The 16,886-nt window shown below is 43.8% G+C and overlaps 1 protein-coding gene across 1 annotated transcript in view; it reads left to right on the top strand.

Annotated features, from left to right (window-relative positions):
• The window catches only part of LOC119517074 (CREB binding protein), a 179,598-nt gene that overhangs the window by 148,897 nt on the left and 13,815 nt on the right, over positions 1 to 16,886 (top strand). The window contains 6 exon segments of the mRNA XM_037813571.1: positions 871 to 1,110; positions 1,550 to 1,638; positions 7,027 to 7,107; positions 8,661 to 8,717; positions 12,888 to 12,965; positions 13,293 to 13,360. Coding sequence (XP_037669499.1) covers positions 871 to 1,110; positions 1,550 to 1,638; positions 7,027 to 7,107; positions 8,661 to 8,717; positions 12,888 to 12,965; positions 13,293 to 13,360 — 613 coding nt within the window.

Genomic DNA, 16,886 nt, shown 5'->3' with positions numbered 1-16,886 from the left:
GTAAGTTAAAATCATAAAACGTGTCATCACTTTTCCAGTGTCACTCATAGGTAGTATTCATTGTTTTACCTCTTAAAATTGGGTAAAATAAGCCCCTTGCTTACTTTTGACGATATTTCTCTCAATAAAATGCTGTTTCCTGTCAAAACAATAATGTGACTTACTGATGGAAATGTGTGTTTTATTTAATCTTCACCCTGTTTTGTCAAGCTTTGGGGTCCTTGGAGAAAGGTGCCACTGAGGTGGAGGGTAGGCAGGCACCTGTCTGTGTCCCCCTCACGTCCACCAGGGCACGGCCTCCAAGGCCTCCCCCAGACAGCGCTTCTGTGTGAGACTCTGGCTGTCTGAAAAGATGGTTACAGAATTGATGAGCATCAGTTGGAAAATCCACGGGCCTCTCACTCTGATACCCCTGTGTAGTTCTGCAAGGGTCTTAGCAACCCGGCAGATGCTGATTTGCAGTAGTGACTATTTTGGTTTTCTTTTTGTTTGTCTTGGGGTTTCATTTTGCTTGCTCCGACCAGGAGTGAATCTCTAGAAATACACATTGTGTGATAATTGTGTTAACCCTTTTAATCTGGTAGATTAAAATCTTTATTTTAAAAATCTTCATTAAACCAGTCCTTTTAACATTCTTTATTTTTACTCTAACTTTGCCTTTGAAATAATGTGATCACATTTGAAAATATTAATTACAATTTTAGAGAGTAAAATCAGAGGAGATTTTCTTTTCAGTTCCCTTTTCTTGCTGTTGAGAACAGATGTTCTTCTGGTGCCTTATATTTCTATTTCATTTTACTGTTTTCAAAAATAAAGCTGGCAGTTGGAATTTGGGGGAAGCAACTAGGCTAAGACCATTTTGTTTTTAAGGATTATTTTGACATTGTGAAGAATCCCATGGACCTTTCCACCATCAAGCGGAAGCTGGACACAGGGCAGTACCAAGAACCCTGGCAGTATGTGGACGACGTCTGGCTCATGTTTAACAACGCCTGGCTCTATAATCGGAAGACGTCCCGGGTCTATAAGTTTTGCAGTAAACTCGCAGAGGTCTTTGAACAAGAAATTGACCCTGTTATGCAGTCCCTTGGCTATTGCTGTGGACGCAAGGTACATTTTTAATTTTTTCTGGAAAATGAACTTGCCTAGTTAATCCAGCCGTAAAAGATATTATAATGAACTAATAGACTCAATGTTTTGATGACAACTCTGTGCTGGGAAGTACCCAGATAATGTCTAGAATTTTATAAGACAGTTGGTAGCCTGAAGCTATGTAATAGACGGTCAGCGTCAGAGGTGCTTATGGGAGAGGCCTTGGGTTAAGTGCAGCCACTTGTCCCTATGCATATTTCATCTATCTAATAAATGTCTTTTGGAGCCAACTCTACACTAATTCTGGCATGTTTTATCCCGAAGTATCTTTAAATAACTATGAAAATTGTTATCCATGTAATTTACTAGCAGGCTCTATGTCTCCATATAGTGCACTAGAACACTTCTTGAAGGTAAATGTGATAGATTTTTAGTATTTTTTCCCTTTGTTTTGTAGTACGAGTTTTCCCCGCAGACTTTGTGCTGCTATGGGAAGCAGCTGTGCACAATTCCTCGCGATGCTGCCTACTACAGCTATCAGAATAGGTAAGTATCTGGCAGCCTCCCGAGTTAGGGCCCAGTAAGGAATGCTTATCTGTTTGTAGCCCGGGTATATTATTTCTTTCCAGAAATTGACACAATGCTAGGTGCCCCAATTTCAGTGCTTTTTGATCACTCAAGTAGGCCCATGGTCTCTTAATTTTAGGCATAATTTTGTAGTATGAAAGTTTAAGCTTAAAACTACTCTCTGTACTACTTGAATTAGGTGCGCTCGCTATACTGCTTGAATTAGTTGCACTCATTCTTAAGCCGTGGTCTTTCCAAAATGTAATCTTATAAGCAAGAGTCTGAAGTTGAGAGTAACCAGTAAAGGTTGACATGCCTTTGAGATATTCATAGAGTAAAACAGTTGTAATTTACTGTTCTGCTTGCAAATACTTGTCTAGATAATTTGTCCTACAAAGTCTGAAGAAAAGAGTTGCATAAGTGCTACTTCATAAAAATGCCTGTAGTTTTTTGTTTATTTAATTTCAAATTAGTAGCACAATACAGAATGAGGTCTGGTGCTTTTATTGAGTCAAAGAAGAACTCTCCTAATAGAAGATGGCTGTTTTGGGGTTTTGTGAATGGTGGATATGCTTGAGAAATATTTGCAGTTTTTTTGAAATGTGAAAACTCTCATGAATTGATCTCCTATCTTAAGCAGAGGGAGAGTGAAAATATTTTTTGTTGTTGATTTCCTCCACAGATGTAACTTCTGTAGTGTTGTGGTTGTTTTGAAAATTGAGCTCACTCAAGTAGCCACAGTTTTCAGGGCATGATGGCATTCAGAAGCCTCAGAGCACAGGTTGTGAGCCTTGGTCAATTGCAATAAAATTGCCTCATTTTTATGAACTGGCAACTAGATTCTTTTTTTTTTTTTTTTCCCAAGATGGTTGCTGCATGGCTAGTCTTTGTCTTTAGGTTTAGTATTAAATTAAATGTCAACACGTTAGGGTTTGGTGATTTGATTATTTTGGTCTTGTTTGGTTATTATAGGAGTTACACATGTTCTAATAACTCAAAGAATATAGAGGGCTTTTTATTTGGGCAGAGGTACATGTACAGGCCTGAATAACTTGGAATTTTGAAATTATTTTTCTTCCAATTGTAAATGATTCTAATAGTTTTTTAAAAATCTAATCATGTTCAAGATAATAGCTCCCACCAAAATCCTATTTTTTCACATAAGAACTGTTGGCACAAAAGTGTCTTGAAGCCCCACCTGGCCACTTGTTCATAGCGCTTTCCAGTGCGGTGAGCTGCGAGGGTGGAGAGAGGGACAGTGGGCACCCCAGAGAGGCCTCTGTGCCAGAAGCTCAGCTCAGGCAGCTGTCCTGTTGAAAACGATAGAACATGCGGTTTTCAATTTCAGTCTTAACTTCCCCTTCCTTCAGTAGAAGCATTTTAAGACAAAGTTTGAAATGATACCACTGCCCTTTTGAAATGGAATCTCCAGTGTTCAAAGTGTGACGAAATGTTCTTCCAGAAGCTCTGGCCTGGTTGCTGCATTTACTCCTTTAGCCCCATGGCCTTGAGCACCTCTCTCAAAGAATCAAGTCTAACCTTCTCGCCTTTGATGCGGTGCAGCCACACCTTCCCTGGCAGTCTCCTTTTGTCTGTCTCTGATGAAATAATGAATAGGAACACACTTTTGAAAGATGTTATATGCCAAGCAAAATAAAATTGTCATGAATTTTAAAAGAACAGGTTAAAACTTAACTATACTCTGAAAAATGCCTCCCCTGCTCCTGGGTGGCCTTAACCCAGTTTGGGCCTGGAAGGAAGAAATATGTCAGGGTGGCTCGATGTTGCTGTCTAAATGCCACCTGTAGGTTTGCAGACTCTTCTGAAGCATTTGGGCCTTTCCTTTGTTACGTTTGTCGTTCCTGGGTACTTAGGGTTCCTGCCTTTGCTGGTTTGCCCAGATTTGGGCCGTCTGTAAGTCAAATAGAGTTGACAGGATTGGGCTGCACAGTCGCGGCCTCGGAGTGTGGTCGTTGGTGGTGTCCAATTTTATTTTTATATAGAACTTCATTTTTACTGAAAGTAATGTATTTTTCTTATGAGTGGAAATGCAAGTAAAGGAGCCCTGGGTTTTTTTATGATGTGTTTTAAAAGCTTCGGCATACTGCTCCTGAGCTAACTGGCTAGGTGTGCTGTCTGGCGAGGGCTGTGCCTAGGAGTCGATTAGCATGGTGAGTTCTGACCGCGCAGGGGCCTGGTTACATGACGGACACTCGAGTTGCTCACATTTGATTCACAACTTTGACTGTGAACACTATAGTGTTCTTAAGAGTGAGTGATTGGGTACTCACGGTCCTAAACTGTTTGGGCACTTAGAATCATAGAAAATCCTACAGACCACTTAAACAAGTGACATGTGGCACTCTCATAGATAAACTAATGTATGGTGACATTTTCACCTGTTTCTGTACTTCTGAAAATTGGAAAGTGACTCACGGGAAAACTGTTAATAAATTTTCTAGTTCTTTTCTATTGATAATATGTATTATCTTTGCATATCAGTTATTCTATACTGATATAGTACTTAAAACAATCTGCATTTGAAAACTTACTCCATACATTAAATTATCCTTAAAGGTAAACTGTGCGGTTACATTGTGCTAACTTTAGATAACCAGATGTGTTCCATCATCGGATTATTCAGGTATTTCTCCTTTGCAGTTCCATAGTCGTCAAACGGCTGCCTTAAAACAAGGTAGAATGTCATCAAGGCTCTTGGGGTTGAAGAGTGAGCTTCTGCCCCTTTACGTACTTCGATGGTGAATACAGTTTGGGCTAGGTAATAAGATGAGGGGCACCCTGGCATCAACATCAGTGCCCCTCTCTAGCATCACCGTCAGTCCCTCATTGATTCTGGGGTTGTCCCAGCCAGTTTGGCCAGATGAGCGACCCTCGCCCTCTCCAGGCCACCTACATCTCTGTCAGGGCAGTATAGCGAGGCAGAAGCAGGCTCGCTGCTCCGACTTTCCTGGTCTTGCCTCAGGATGGGCCACAGAGTGTGTTACTTGCTCTCCCTTCCAGGTTTCTGATCCTGGCTGTCTGTGGGGGTGGGGGGTGGTTACAAATAGAGCTGAGGTTTCTGCGAACACCCCGGGGGCTGGCCTCAGCCCCCACTGGAAAAGGATGGGTTATGATTCTTGCTTCTTGGAAGTTGTTGGACTTAATATCCTGTCTGAAAAAAAGCAAAGAATTTGTCCAGCATTTTGAAACCATTTAGACTCACATGTAATTATCGTGGCAATTTCAATTCAAAATGTGGCTGGCAATCATTTTTTAGCTAGCCCATGGTGGCAGCATTTGATCGTATAATGAATTGGAACATTCAATTCCCAGTTTAATTTTTAAATGGGAAGCACTTGTCGTTGAGAGGATATCTTTTCCACATTGTTCTGGTTACCATTGAATTGGTCTGTAGTTTCTATACTTTCAGTTCTTTCTTGCCAGTGATAACAGTGCCCTTCTCCACATGGAAATTCTTTTAATATAAAATTATTTCAAGGCTGCATAATAGTAAACAGCCAGAATAGAACATTGTCATGGTTCATTCCGATAAAAAGAAATAAAAAACACACACACACACCACAATATTAATGTTTTGTTTTTTGTTTTTTTTTTCTGGTCAAAGTTTTTAATCTTGGCAGAATTCATTCATTGAGTAGGTCCTGAATAATCTAGTCTCAGCAAGAAACTTTCGGTAATCCTGTTGTTACCTGCAGTGTACCTCGGTCATGTTCCTCATCTACAAAATGTAAAAAATTGGATAATCTTGAGATATTATGCATGCTCTACAGTTTTATACTTTTAACTTACAGTGTGTGTTTGGTTAGTGAAATATAGCAGACAGAATGCCTCAGGGTACTTAATTAAGATTAGAATTTGTGGGCAACCTGCTTTAATGGTAATGAAGATAAACATGGCAGAGTCTGGGCCTGATTGGAGTCCTTTGCAGCATGAGTGAGCGAGTGAGAGAGAGAGAGAGGCTGCAGACGGCCATATCCTCACCCCGCATTGTTGGTTCCATGTGGCGCTCAAAGTCTCGTTATGGTGTCTTTAATACTAATCATTCTTGGCATCTTGTAGATGTAGTTTTGAGCACTAAAACCGCATTTTATTGTGCTGCCATTGCTCCCTTATACTCATTCTTTGCTTGTATAATTCACTTCCATCCAGCTTGTTTATTTTTGCAGTATTCTTGTGTGCCCATCTTGTTTTATGCAGCATTAGCCTGCATTTTTGTTGATTTTTTCATTCATGTCCTTTCCAAACATTTAATAGTTTTTATTTTAACTATTCTTAATATGATAGCTTGAGCCCAGGCTCCATATTAACTTTAAAAATTTTTAGGGTAATGGATAATTTCTCAAATGCAGATTGTGCTTTAAAAATTAACTCTAAATTTGCTTAACTTGGACTGTCACCAAGTCAGAGCAGTCATTTACTGTGTATCTTGGATTGATGAGTGATTGGTCCCGGGACCGCAAATTTTAAATCAAAGCTTAGAATTGAACTGTAACAGTCTTAAGATTGTTCATGAATTTGCATATATTGTATTGTTTATACAATATATCGTGCTTTTTCCTCCATATATACTTACCGATAAATGGCTGGAAAGTCTCTGACCCTGACTGCATTTCTGTTAAATGTTTGTCTAGAATATGGATTTGGTTTCATTTGTATTGTAACCCAATTAACTGAATGACTAATATGAGAAAAGTAGCAGGAAAAAATTAAAACCAGTTCTGAGTGCTCAACCCTTGCATACATTTAAAGATCTGGCTTAATACTGGAAATAAAATCTCTGAATTGCTGTCAAGCATATATTTTCCATTTTGAAAAATTGAAGCTATTTTAGTTTAAATTGCCTTTTTTAGGCCTTTTGTCAGACTGTTTTGTTCAAAGTAAATTTTTTGCATCTCAGACCCTGGAGTTATATTCGATTTTCTCTAAGGAATAACAGAATTCAGATTCCTAAATTTAGGCTCCATGCAATTCTAGTATTGCCAGCTCCTTGAACACATTTGAGCCTTGGAGCCGACAGCCCCCGCCATTGTTAGTGATGATGGCCTGTGATGTGTGCAGTGAGACCGAATGCTAATCAATGCTTTGCCTTGGCTTTCTGCTCTGTGTTGTCCGGTGTTGGCGTCTTACCTGTGTGTCTGTGCTCTGTGTCCCTCCCCTGTTCTCTAACCCTGCCCTTCCCCACCTGCCCCCTGTGCCTTTCCATTGTCCTCACTGACCCATCAATCAACCAACAACGCCCCCCCTTCGTCGTGGTGATCCGCCCTGCTCTGGTTGGTGGCTTCGTTGCTTGGGTGGCTGTGTGTTATGATGGACCAGTTCACCCAAGTATGGCCTTCTTGCTGACAGGTATCATTTCTGTGAGAAGTGTTTCACAGAGATCCAGGGGGAGAATGTTACCCTGGGTGACGACCCTTCACAGCCCCAGACGTAAGTGCCATCTCATCATTCTTCGGGGAGGGGGTGGGCTCTTAACTGTTTTTTCCTCCTTGTCTGTGGTTGAAAGGGAAGCCCCACTCCATTTTGACATTCTTCTGTATTAACTGTGCCCGAATTTAATTTGGGAGACTGAGTTTGTACTTAAAAATGTAAGTGTTTTCACTGACCCTCAGTGCTCCCTCCACATTCTTCCTTCCACTCAAGGCAGCAGTGCTCTAGCCTCCCGTTGCAATCCAGGGGTCTCTCTCAGCCTGTTTTCTCTCTTCTTTTAAAAGACTGGTCTTTTCCTGGTGGTTGTCAACCTCCATTTGGTGAAACATTAAAATTTCAGTTACATCTAAGAGATTAGGCAACCCTGTTCACCAAACTGGTGGTTGGTGCACATCCCTGTCTTTTACATTTAGTTTATCTTCCACTTAAACCTCCATCCATCCTTTAAGTTGCTAAGCTGATGGAATTCAGAGTTGTGAGAGTCCAGTATTCTCAAAGCTCAGTTTTTAGCCATAGGTGTAAATGTGCCTCCTCCTTGCTGACTATAGCCAGTGGGCTGTTGCTCACTAGCTGCAAAAATGGGCAGGGAGGAGTTTGTTAGTTTATTTCTTCATTGAATTCATCTCTTTCTCTCTGATGCTCACCCTCCAAGAGAGTTACATTTGAGGGGTAGGATGGCCAGAATGTGGCAAGAAAAAGCAAATCCACAAATTGGATGATCAACTCATTTATTCACCGGAGAGATCTAAAAAATTGCCAGCCAACCAAATCTGCCCTGGACTGCCAGTGTTTTGTGGTTCTCTCTTCTCTGCAGACTGGGTTTCCCAGTCCTTCAGTGATGGCCGCCATGTGGTGACGTCCAGCTGTGTGGTGTGACTGTCCACCCACAGGCAAGAAGGGTTAACCACGAAACCCTTCTCCAGCAGTGTGTTCTGCTTTATTACAAGGCAGAACAAACCATAGTAAGACATAAACCAAAATAACTGAAATTGTACATATTCCCTTTGTTTTTATTTCCCTTGTCTTAATCCACTGCTCTAGTTGTATGATACATAAATGAATTTTATAAATCTGTGAATCAAAAATGATTCACTTATACACTGGTCATAACAAGAGGATAGTAGAAACCCAAATACTCAGCCCCTTAAGAGTAAGTGAAATATCCCCAAATGGATAACAACCTTGTTCAGTTGAGGTAATAGTGTAAATAGAAGAATTGGGCACCAGTATCAGTCAGATTCGGTAGCCATCCACTGCCAAGATTTAATTTTAAATCCACAGATTTGAATTGCAGCACAATTATGCCCTCCTGTTTTGACTAGTCTTAATTGAATTTTTTCTATAGTACTTCAGAGGAACACAAGTGGTAGTGCTTTCTGAGGAATTAGATTTTATGTTCATGCTATCATTATGTCTACTTGAGAGTTCAGCTGGCCATTATTCACTCTTCATTTGAAGAGCTAATTATGAAATATTTCAGAGGCCCTGTAGTTTATAAATTTAACAGATAAATTTTAGTTAACGATTTTCTTTTTTCTTTTTTTTTAAACAAGGACAATTTCAAAGGATCAGTTTGAGAAGAAGAAAAATGATACTTTAGATCCTGAGCCGTGAGTATATAGCTATTTCTTTCTGACTTTTAGATTTTAGTTTCAGATTAGGAAAGTTACACCTTATGATTGATTGGTTGTGAGAGAAAACATGTGAAATATTTATTTTGCCAAGTATGGAATTTCTTGCATGATGTTAACTTTTAGATGTGGATTCTATTTTAACTCACACAAAAGATACATGTCTGGGTAACATGTTCTCAGTTGCTGAATTTTAACCATGATAGGATTGGGGGGATTTTTGGTTCTGATGGAGCCTCCCTGATAGCCCGATCATCACTCTCTCTACGACACCATGTGTGAGTCTTTAGACGTCAAAGGTGGAAATTTGGGCTGGAGCAGGGTTGGTGTCATTTAAAGGGAAAACCTCTTAGAAACCACTTTCTAAAAATAAGGACTAGGAAGTTGAGTCTGTGTCCTTGCCTGTCTTTGGTATAATACGTTTTCAAAGGCTGTCATCAAATGCTTTACTTTTCTGACAGTAATGAATGGGAACTTGGCATTTGGAAGGTGTGCTTTGTGGTAACTTTGAGAGAGGAGTCCCTTGCATGTGTGGGGCCTCCTCCCCAGTCCCCACAGTAGAGGCCTGAGGGACACAGCAGTGTGTGGCCATACCACTGTCTTCTGTCACCATAGGGAAAGCCCCTGGGGGGCTGTTTGGTGAGTGCAGCTCTGGCACCAGTAGGTACCTGGGACCTGTGGAATGTGCATGTCCAGTGCCGAGGAGCAGGCCCCATGCTCTCTCGGTCCAGCCCTGCCAGCTCTAGGGGGCTGATTGCCGGAGTGGGAGACATGGTCTTCCTGTGTTTGGCTTTTCTTTTGCAGGTTGCTTAGTCCTTGCTGCCTGCACAGTACCCACATGTGGGAATTAAACTACAAAACAGATACAGCCTTGATACAGCCTTAGCAGTGTACCTGGTGTGACTCCCCCCACCCCCAGCCACCCACCTCTATCTTTAACAACTAGTGGGTTGTTTTTCTTGCTTTCCCACCTCCCTTTTCACATTACGTTCTGCCCTGCACACTTCTCAGTGTATTCACTTCTAAATTTCAAAGTCCAGTACATTCAAATTCTGGATTCACGCAGTGTCAATAAAGCGGGTCTCCTTCCCTGCATTGTCCACGTCCAGTCGAAGAGATGGAGCACTCCTGGTGCGGTGGTCCCAGCGGGGGGCCGGAGAGGGTGCTCCAGGCAGAGAGGAGGCAGAGAGGCATCACTCTGGAGTAGACAAAAAGGAGTGCAAGTACAGAGGGTGTTCAGCAAAATGACAGGTTACCTAGGAGGGGTGAGAGGGAGGGGATGTGGGTAAAGCCTCCCAAGGCAGGGAGGCAGACAGCACTCAGGGAGGGCCACTCTCCCTGTTCCTGGACGTTGAAATTCATCCTGTGTGTGGTGAGGAGGTCTGTAAGGACTTTGTGGGTTTCTGGGTTTAAAGATCACCCCAGATCTGTGTGGTGACTCGTCAGAGGGAAGAGACTTTGATCTCCAGTAGCAAGACTAGTTAGGAGACTTAGACCAGCAGTTCAGGCAGGAAGTGGAAGCCTGAACTAAAGCAGGAGCTGTTGGAGGTAGAAGAGGCCATGTTGTGGGGTGAGACAGAGGAAGCAGCCTGGGGGAAGGACCCCCAGCTTAGATGATAACTGCTGTTCACGGGGTCCCTTCTTTGTTTCACAGGTTTGATAGTTGATTTGGTCTTTGATATCATGAGCTTAAGGTACCAAGTGGAGGTGACTGTAGATGAAGGAGCTTGGCGTCAGAGGTTCTCAGTCCTGGCTGCAGATCAGAATGACCTGTGAGCTTTTAGCAGACTCCTTCCTGCACCCAGCCCACCCCACCTTTGGGGTGGGGCTCTCAAGTCCCCTGGGTGCTGGTGCTGAGCAGGCATGTTGAGGACCCCTGGGGTGAGCGAGAAGAGAGGACACCCGAATGCAGAATGTGTCTTCCGGGGTGTGGTCCGAGCAAGGGGAGAAGAACGTGAGGGGTGGTAGAGCTGGGAACGCTTCTATTTCAGGATAGAGGGGAGAGCGTTAGAAAAGGGCTGAGTAGAGTTGGGTACAAACGACGGAGCCTTCTGGTAGTCTTAGCAGGAGCAGTTTCAGTAATCAGGTGAGGTCAGAAGCCAAGGTGCATAAAGGTGGAGGTGGAAGCTGATTCTTGAATTGTCCTGAGGAAGGAGAAAGAGGAACAGGCAGGAGGGGTCCGAGCCCAAGGGCGGCCCTTGGTTTTCTGTTTCGTAAACAAAAGAGGTGAAGAGAGGGGAGGTGGATGTTCCGTAACTGCCGGAAGGGGTCTGAATCCATGTCCTGTTTTCTTGACATCCTCTTCCCTGGCCTGGGCAGGAAGAGTGTGGGAATGGCACGGGTTTGCAGCGCACAGAAATTGAGGGAGATGTGGACTGCTGTCCTTTTAAATCCTTGACGGAGGGGCTGAGGTTCCAGAGCATGGAAGCCAGTTGGCTGATGAGCTGTTGAAGGACAGCTGCTGTCGAGACCCGGAGAGGGAGCCACAGAGAATCCCCACAGGGTCCTTGCCAGGAAACACCGGGGACCGTGGCTTCTTCGTCCTGCCATGGGCATGGCTTTCTCCAGCAGAGCAGCAGAGCAGCCGAGTGATCGGGCAGGGCCGCGGCTGAGGGCCCACACAGCAGGGCCGTGGGGAGAGAGGGATACTGGTCCCGGAGCACAGCAGCTAGGCTCTGTGGGAAGAGCCGGAGGCCAGGAGAATTTGGGCAAGTTGTGATACTTTCTGGTCCCTTAGGTCTTCCATGAGGTGAGAGACTTTGGCTTTAGAGCATTCTGGAGTTTAAGATTCCAAGGTGAGCCCGGCTGCTGTGGAGCTGACAGGCCCAGGGGAGTCCGGGGTTGTGGGGGCTGCAAGGAGCGGTAGGAACTGTCCCCGCTGCACTGGAGAGCGGTTGTTGGGGAGGGTGTGGCCCACCCTCTTGTTCCTCCAGTGTTCACGTGAGGCGAGCCCTGTCCCTACACCAGGAGGCTGGATGCTTTTCACCCTCGTAATTTACTCCAAACCGACTGTTCCTGTGCATTGGGGATGGCCTCCCCGTGTTCCCTGTTGGCCACCCCATTTTGGTATCCTAAACAATGTTACACTTAGAATACGAATATTCCTCTTCTCTCTTGTTTTTTAATCAGCTTAGGCACTTGAAAACACTGGTCTTTAAAGTGCATGGAAGCCTTAGAAACACTGACCTGTAAAATACAGTTTCATCACAGTAATTTTTTTAAGTAAATTCTGTTTTATTGAGATATATTCACATAGCACACAGTCATGGGTGGTGTACAATCAGCTGTTCACAGTACCATCGCAGAGGCGTGCATTCATCATCCCAGTCTATTTTTGAACATTTTCCTTATACCAGAAAGAAAAAAAATACAAGTTAAAAAGAACACTCAAATCATCCCCCCCATCCCACCCTATTTTTCATTTAGGTTTTGTCCCCATTTTTCTACTCATCCATCCATACACTGGATAAAGGGAGTGCGATCCACAAGGCTTTCACAACCACACTGTCACCCTTTGTAAGCTACATTGTTATACAGTCGTCTTCAAGAGTCAAGGCTACTGGGTTGGAGTTTGATAGTTTCAGATATTTACTTCTAGCTATTCCAGTACATTAAAACCTAAAAAGGGTTATCTATAATATAGGAGTAAGAATGTTCACCAGAGTGACCTCTCGACTCCATTTGGAATCTCTCAGCCACTGAAACTTTATTTTGTTTCATTTCCCATCCCCTTTTTGGTCAAGAAGATGTTCTCAATCCCACAAGGCCAGGTCCAGATTCATCCCTGGGAGTCATATCCTGCGTTGCTAGGGACATTTACACCCCTGGGAGTCAGGTCCCATGTAGGGGTAGGGCAGGATCACAGTAATTTTTAAAACTAAAATTGTTTCATTTTTGGTTGCAAAGATTGGGAGAAGAGGAGGAATGAGGCATTTGTACAAAGAAGGGGGCAAGTCAGCTTTCCCTTTGGAAAATGTCATATTGATGCCTTTTTAAAAATAATGGCTAAATCAATCAACAGATGCATTAATGTCACAGGTGCTAACAGTAATGAAGAGAACAAGTTGTGAACACAATACACTAGCTCCTAAAAATGACTCCAGTTGTGTGGTTCTGGGTGCATTACAGCGTGCTTTCTGTGTCTTCTAGCTTTGTTGATTGCAAGGAGTGTGGCCGGAAGATGCATCAGATTTGTGTTCTGCACTATGATATCATTTGGCCTTCAGGGTAAGTAATTTCCTGGTGACTTCCTGTGATCTTAGGGAAGGGAAAGCAGTTCTGCACAAGTGAGCGGGAAGAGTGCCTACTGCTGCTCCAGCTCATTCGCTGCTTTCACCACAAACACAGCAGTTAAGATAGATGGCAGTTGGTTCTAGATTTACGTCTTGGTGTTCACCTGCTTTGGCAATTACAGAATTAAACAGTCTGCCTCTTCACTTTTTTATAATAATGTGAATTAAACTGCCAGCAAAGTATCTTGGTGGTGTATTTCTTTGGTTTGGCAACATATACTGTTTTATATAATCTAATCACACCTTTTTTTTTTCTTCCCAGCTTTGTATGTGACAACTGCTTGAAGAAAACTGGTAGAACTCGGAAAGAAAACAAATTCAGTGCTAAGAGTAAGTTTGTGGGAAGTCTTTTGTTTCCTGCTCGGTAGATTTGGGGACCTCACATGCCTCCCCCTCTCCTCTGGTACCTCCAGCATGTGGCATTGGAGCTTAATTGTCAGAGGTTTTTATCTGTCAGTTATGTTTCCTGAGACTTTGTATTTTTCCTCTCTTGCCCTCGAAGAGACTCATTTGGGATGATCTTTATATGGGAACCAGCTTTATAGTCAGACCATGCTTTAAAGTTTAGGTGTGTGTGGTGAGCTTTGTAAATTCTGAGAAAATTTGCCAGTGGAACCTTCTCAAGTAGCTTAGAAATAAGACACACACACATGCTGATGTGCTGTCATCACTGGCTCCCTCTGCGTCTTGGGGCTGCGTGTGGGCTGCCATTGCCATCAGAGGCACCGGCCCCGCTGCTGTGAGCCAGAGGCGCCCTCAGGTCGGTCTGCACCGAGACTAGTTGGTGCATCGCCGCTGCAGTGAAAGCAGCTGGGAGCAGCGCTGCATATGTCAAAAGAGCAATCTGTTGCTACCAAAAATTAACTTTTCCTAGGGAGACTTCATTTTGTTACAGACAGCATTATTTTCAAAAGTTGTGATTATTTAACCTTTGTAGAATCCACTACTGGGGACCGCTTCCTGCAGCCTATTTGAGGAGACGGGAGTGGACCAGAGACGGCATGGAGGGAAGGAGCACAGCTGGGGGACAGGGAAGGGGTGGCAGGCAAGGAGGAAGCCAACTCTGTAAGGTTCAGAGAGGTTTTCATCGAAGTTCAAACTCTGTGGTTACCTAAAATCCAAGGTTATCCTTTAGCTTATGCTCACTCTGTTTAAACCTTTTGAGCTGTCGTTAATTGATGAGCTCGCAGACTTCGTAGCATCTCTCTGAAGGGCAGGGTTTCTCAGCTGAGCCACTGTCGGCACTTGTTCGGGGGGCTGTTCCGTGCACCCTGGGAGCTGCCCACCAGAGGCCGGGAGCTTTCTCTCCTCAAGGCCTGGCAACCAGAAGTGTCTCCTGACATGGCCACATGTCCCTTGGGCACAGTCACCCTCAGTTAAGAGCCATTGCTTTGGAGGATCCTTTCTAAGTGAGAGAACTGAAGAAATTCAGCAGGTTAGAAACTCTTCTGGGCAAGAGTGTCCTAGTGGTCAAACAGAGTTGCCAAGAGAGCCAGGCCCCGACAGGACACCAGAGGGCTGCAAGGGCCGGGGGTGGGGGTGGGGAGGACGGTGGGAAGAGGACTCAGAGCTGGAGTTCAGCATTCAGAGGAAGATGGAGGAAGGTGTTTGGACCTTTAGGAGATGAGCTTTCTGTACATGTCGAATGTTAACATGCAGAAAAGGACCTTAGAAGGCTAGGGGTCCCCATATTTTTTGGTATGAGCATGTATTAGCACAATCTCTGGTAGTGCCTCTTGATCACAAAATAAAGGTTCACCTCAGTTCAAGAGCCACTATGTTAAACCTTTAATATTTGCACCAAGTATTTAAAATATCTTCCAACTGACTAGTCAGTGAATAATACTAGAACAGACCATTCATTAAAAACCACCCCCTTCCCTTACACCGCACACAAAACTAAATTCAGGTGGACTAGTTTTCCTAGAGAAAACTAGGACAGTTTAAGAATGCGGCAGAATTGAGCGTTCTGAAAGGAAGGAGGTCCAAGACCTGTTGTTAACGAGGTAAAGCGTGTTACATGACAGTTCTACTCCGTTTGAAATCCTCTGCACTGAGAATGGATGCATGTACGTATCATGTATAAAAACTAGTAAGTTAATCTTGAAGAACGGTTTTCCAAAAGATATGTGCAAATAACTTTTCTCCCCACTGCACCCCAATCTCTGGGAGAAACTGCACCCCCACTCCTTTTATTTTTGGGTGCACACTGGCTGCCCTGTAGGCCGGGCTCCCTGCTTCTTCACCATAGCCCCACCCCCTGCGTCGATGTGGATGTTCTCGCAGCACATGAAGATGCGTAGCCTCGCTATCTCCTTATGAAAAGTATTCACGGCACAGTTTGGTGTGATAACAAGATTGTTATAAATGGGCTCATTTAAATATCTGGGTTTTTAGTGTGGCTGCTTCAGACGATTCAAAGTGAAAAGTGATGACCTAATGGGAGAAGTTTATTCCTCCATTTGCCCTTGGAAAATCAGAGTGTGTGTTTGTATTTGCACAAGGGAAGAGGAGGCCTTCTGCTGCACTGTTGCCACGTGGCCCTTCTTGGCTGTCTTAACTTTCTGAATTGGAGGCTGCCTGATGAGGGAACAAAACATGTCCCACAGCAGGCAGCCTGGGGGCATGTGGGGATGGGGGCGTGAGGAATTTCTTCAGGAGCTTAGCAAGAGGAGTCAATGGGACGGTCTGTGAGCCGCCTCGCCCCTCATTCTGTGTCTAGAATGGTTGTCTCAGCCATCGGGAAGTCTCCATAGGGGTGCAGAGCATGGCAGCAACGCTGTGTGGGAGGTCCTCAACAGAGCTCAAAGAAAACCACAAATCCACTGGCCCCTTATTTTTCTGAATAATAATTTTTAATTGTGAAATATATACGATAAAAATCATTTTAAGTAGACAGTTCGTTGACATTAAGAACATTGATGAGCCTGTGAAATTTTCACTATTTCCAGACTATTTTTATCATCCCAAACCAAAACTCATACTCACTTAGCAGTAACTCTGTATTTCCCCTTTCCCCCACCCCTGGTAACTACTTCCCTCCCCTCCCATCTCCTCCCCCCTCTGAATTTGCTTCTTCTAAGCAATTTCTCTTTCATGTAAAAGAAATCATATAGTATTTGTCCTTTCATAACTGGCTTATTTCACTCAAGAAGATGAACGCGTTGTTCATCCGTGTTGTAGCAGGGACCAGCACTTCACTTCTTTTTTTATGGCTCAGTAATATTCCATTGTCTGGATAATACCACATTTGGTTTATCCCTCTATCTGTGAATGGACACTGTTCTAGTTTGCTAATGCTGTGGGAATGCAAAACACCAGAGACGGATTGGCTTTTATAAAAGGGGGTTTATTTGGTTACACAGTTACAGTCTTAAGGCCATAAAGTGTCCAAGGTAACACATCAGCAATCAGGTATCTTCACTGGAGGATGGCCAGTGGTGTCCGGAAAATCTCTGTTAGCTGGGAAGGCACGTGGCTGGCATCTGCTCCAAAGTTCTGGTTTCAAAATGGCTTTCTCCCAGGACGTTCCTCTCTAGGCTGCAGTTCCTTAAGAATGTCACTCTTAGATGCACTTGGGGTATTTTTCCTCTCTTTGCTTCTCCGGAGCAAGAGTCTGCTTTCAAATGCCATCTTCAAACTGTCTCTCATCTGCAGCTCCTGTGCTTTCTTCGAAGTGTCCCTCTTGGCTGTAGCTCCTTGTCAAAGTGTCACTCACAGCTGCACTGAGTTCCCTCTGCCCTTCAGCTCATTTATATGGCTCCAGTGATCAAGGCCCACCCAATGGGCAGGCCAACACTCCATGGAAATTATCCAATTAGAGTCATCACCCACAGTTGGGTGGGGTGCATCTCCA

The sequence above is a fragment of the Choloepus didactylus genome, chromosome 21, assembly GCF_015220235.1.
Source record: "Choloepus didactylus isolate mChoDid1 chromosome 21, mChoDid1.pri, whole genome shotgun sequence".
NCBI lineage: Eukaryota > Metazoa > Chordata > Mammalia > Pilosa > Megalonychidae > Choloepus > Choloepus didactylus.
This window is presented reverse-complemented; position numbering and strand designations above follow the sequence as displayed.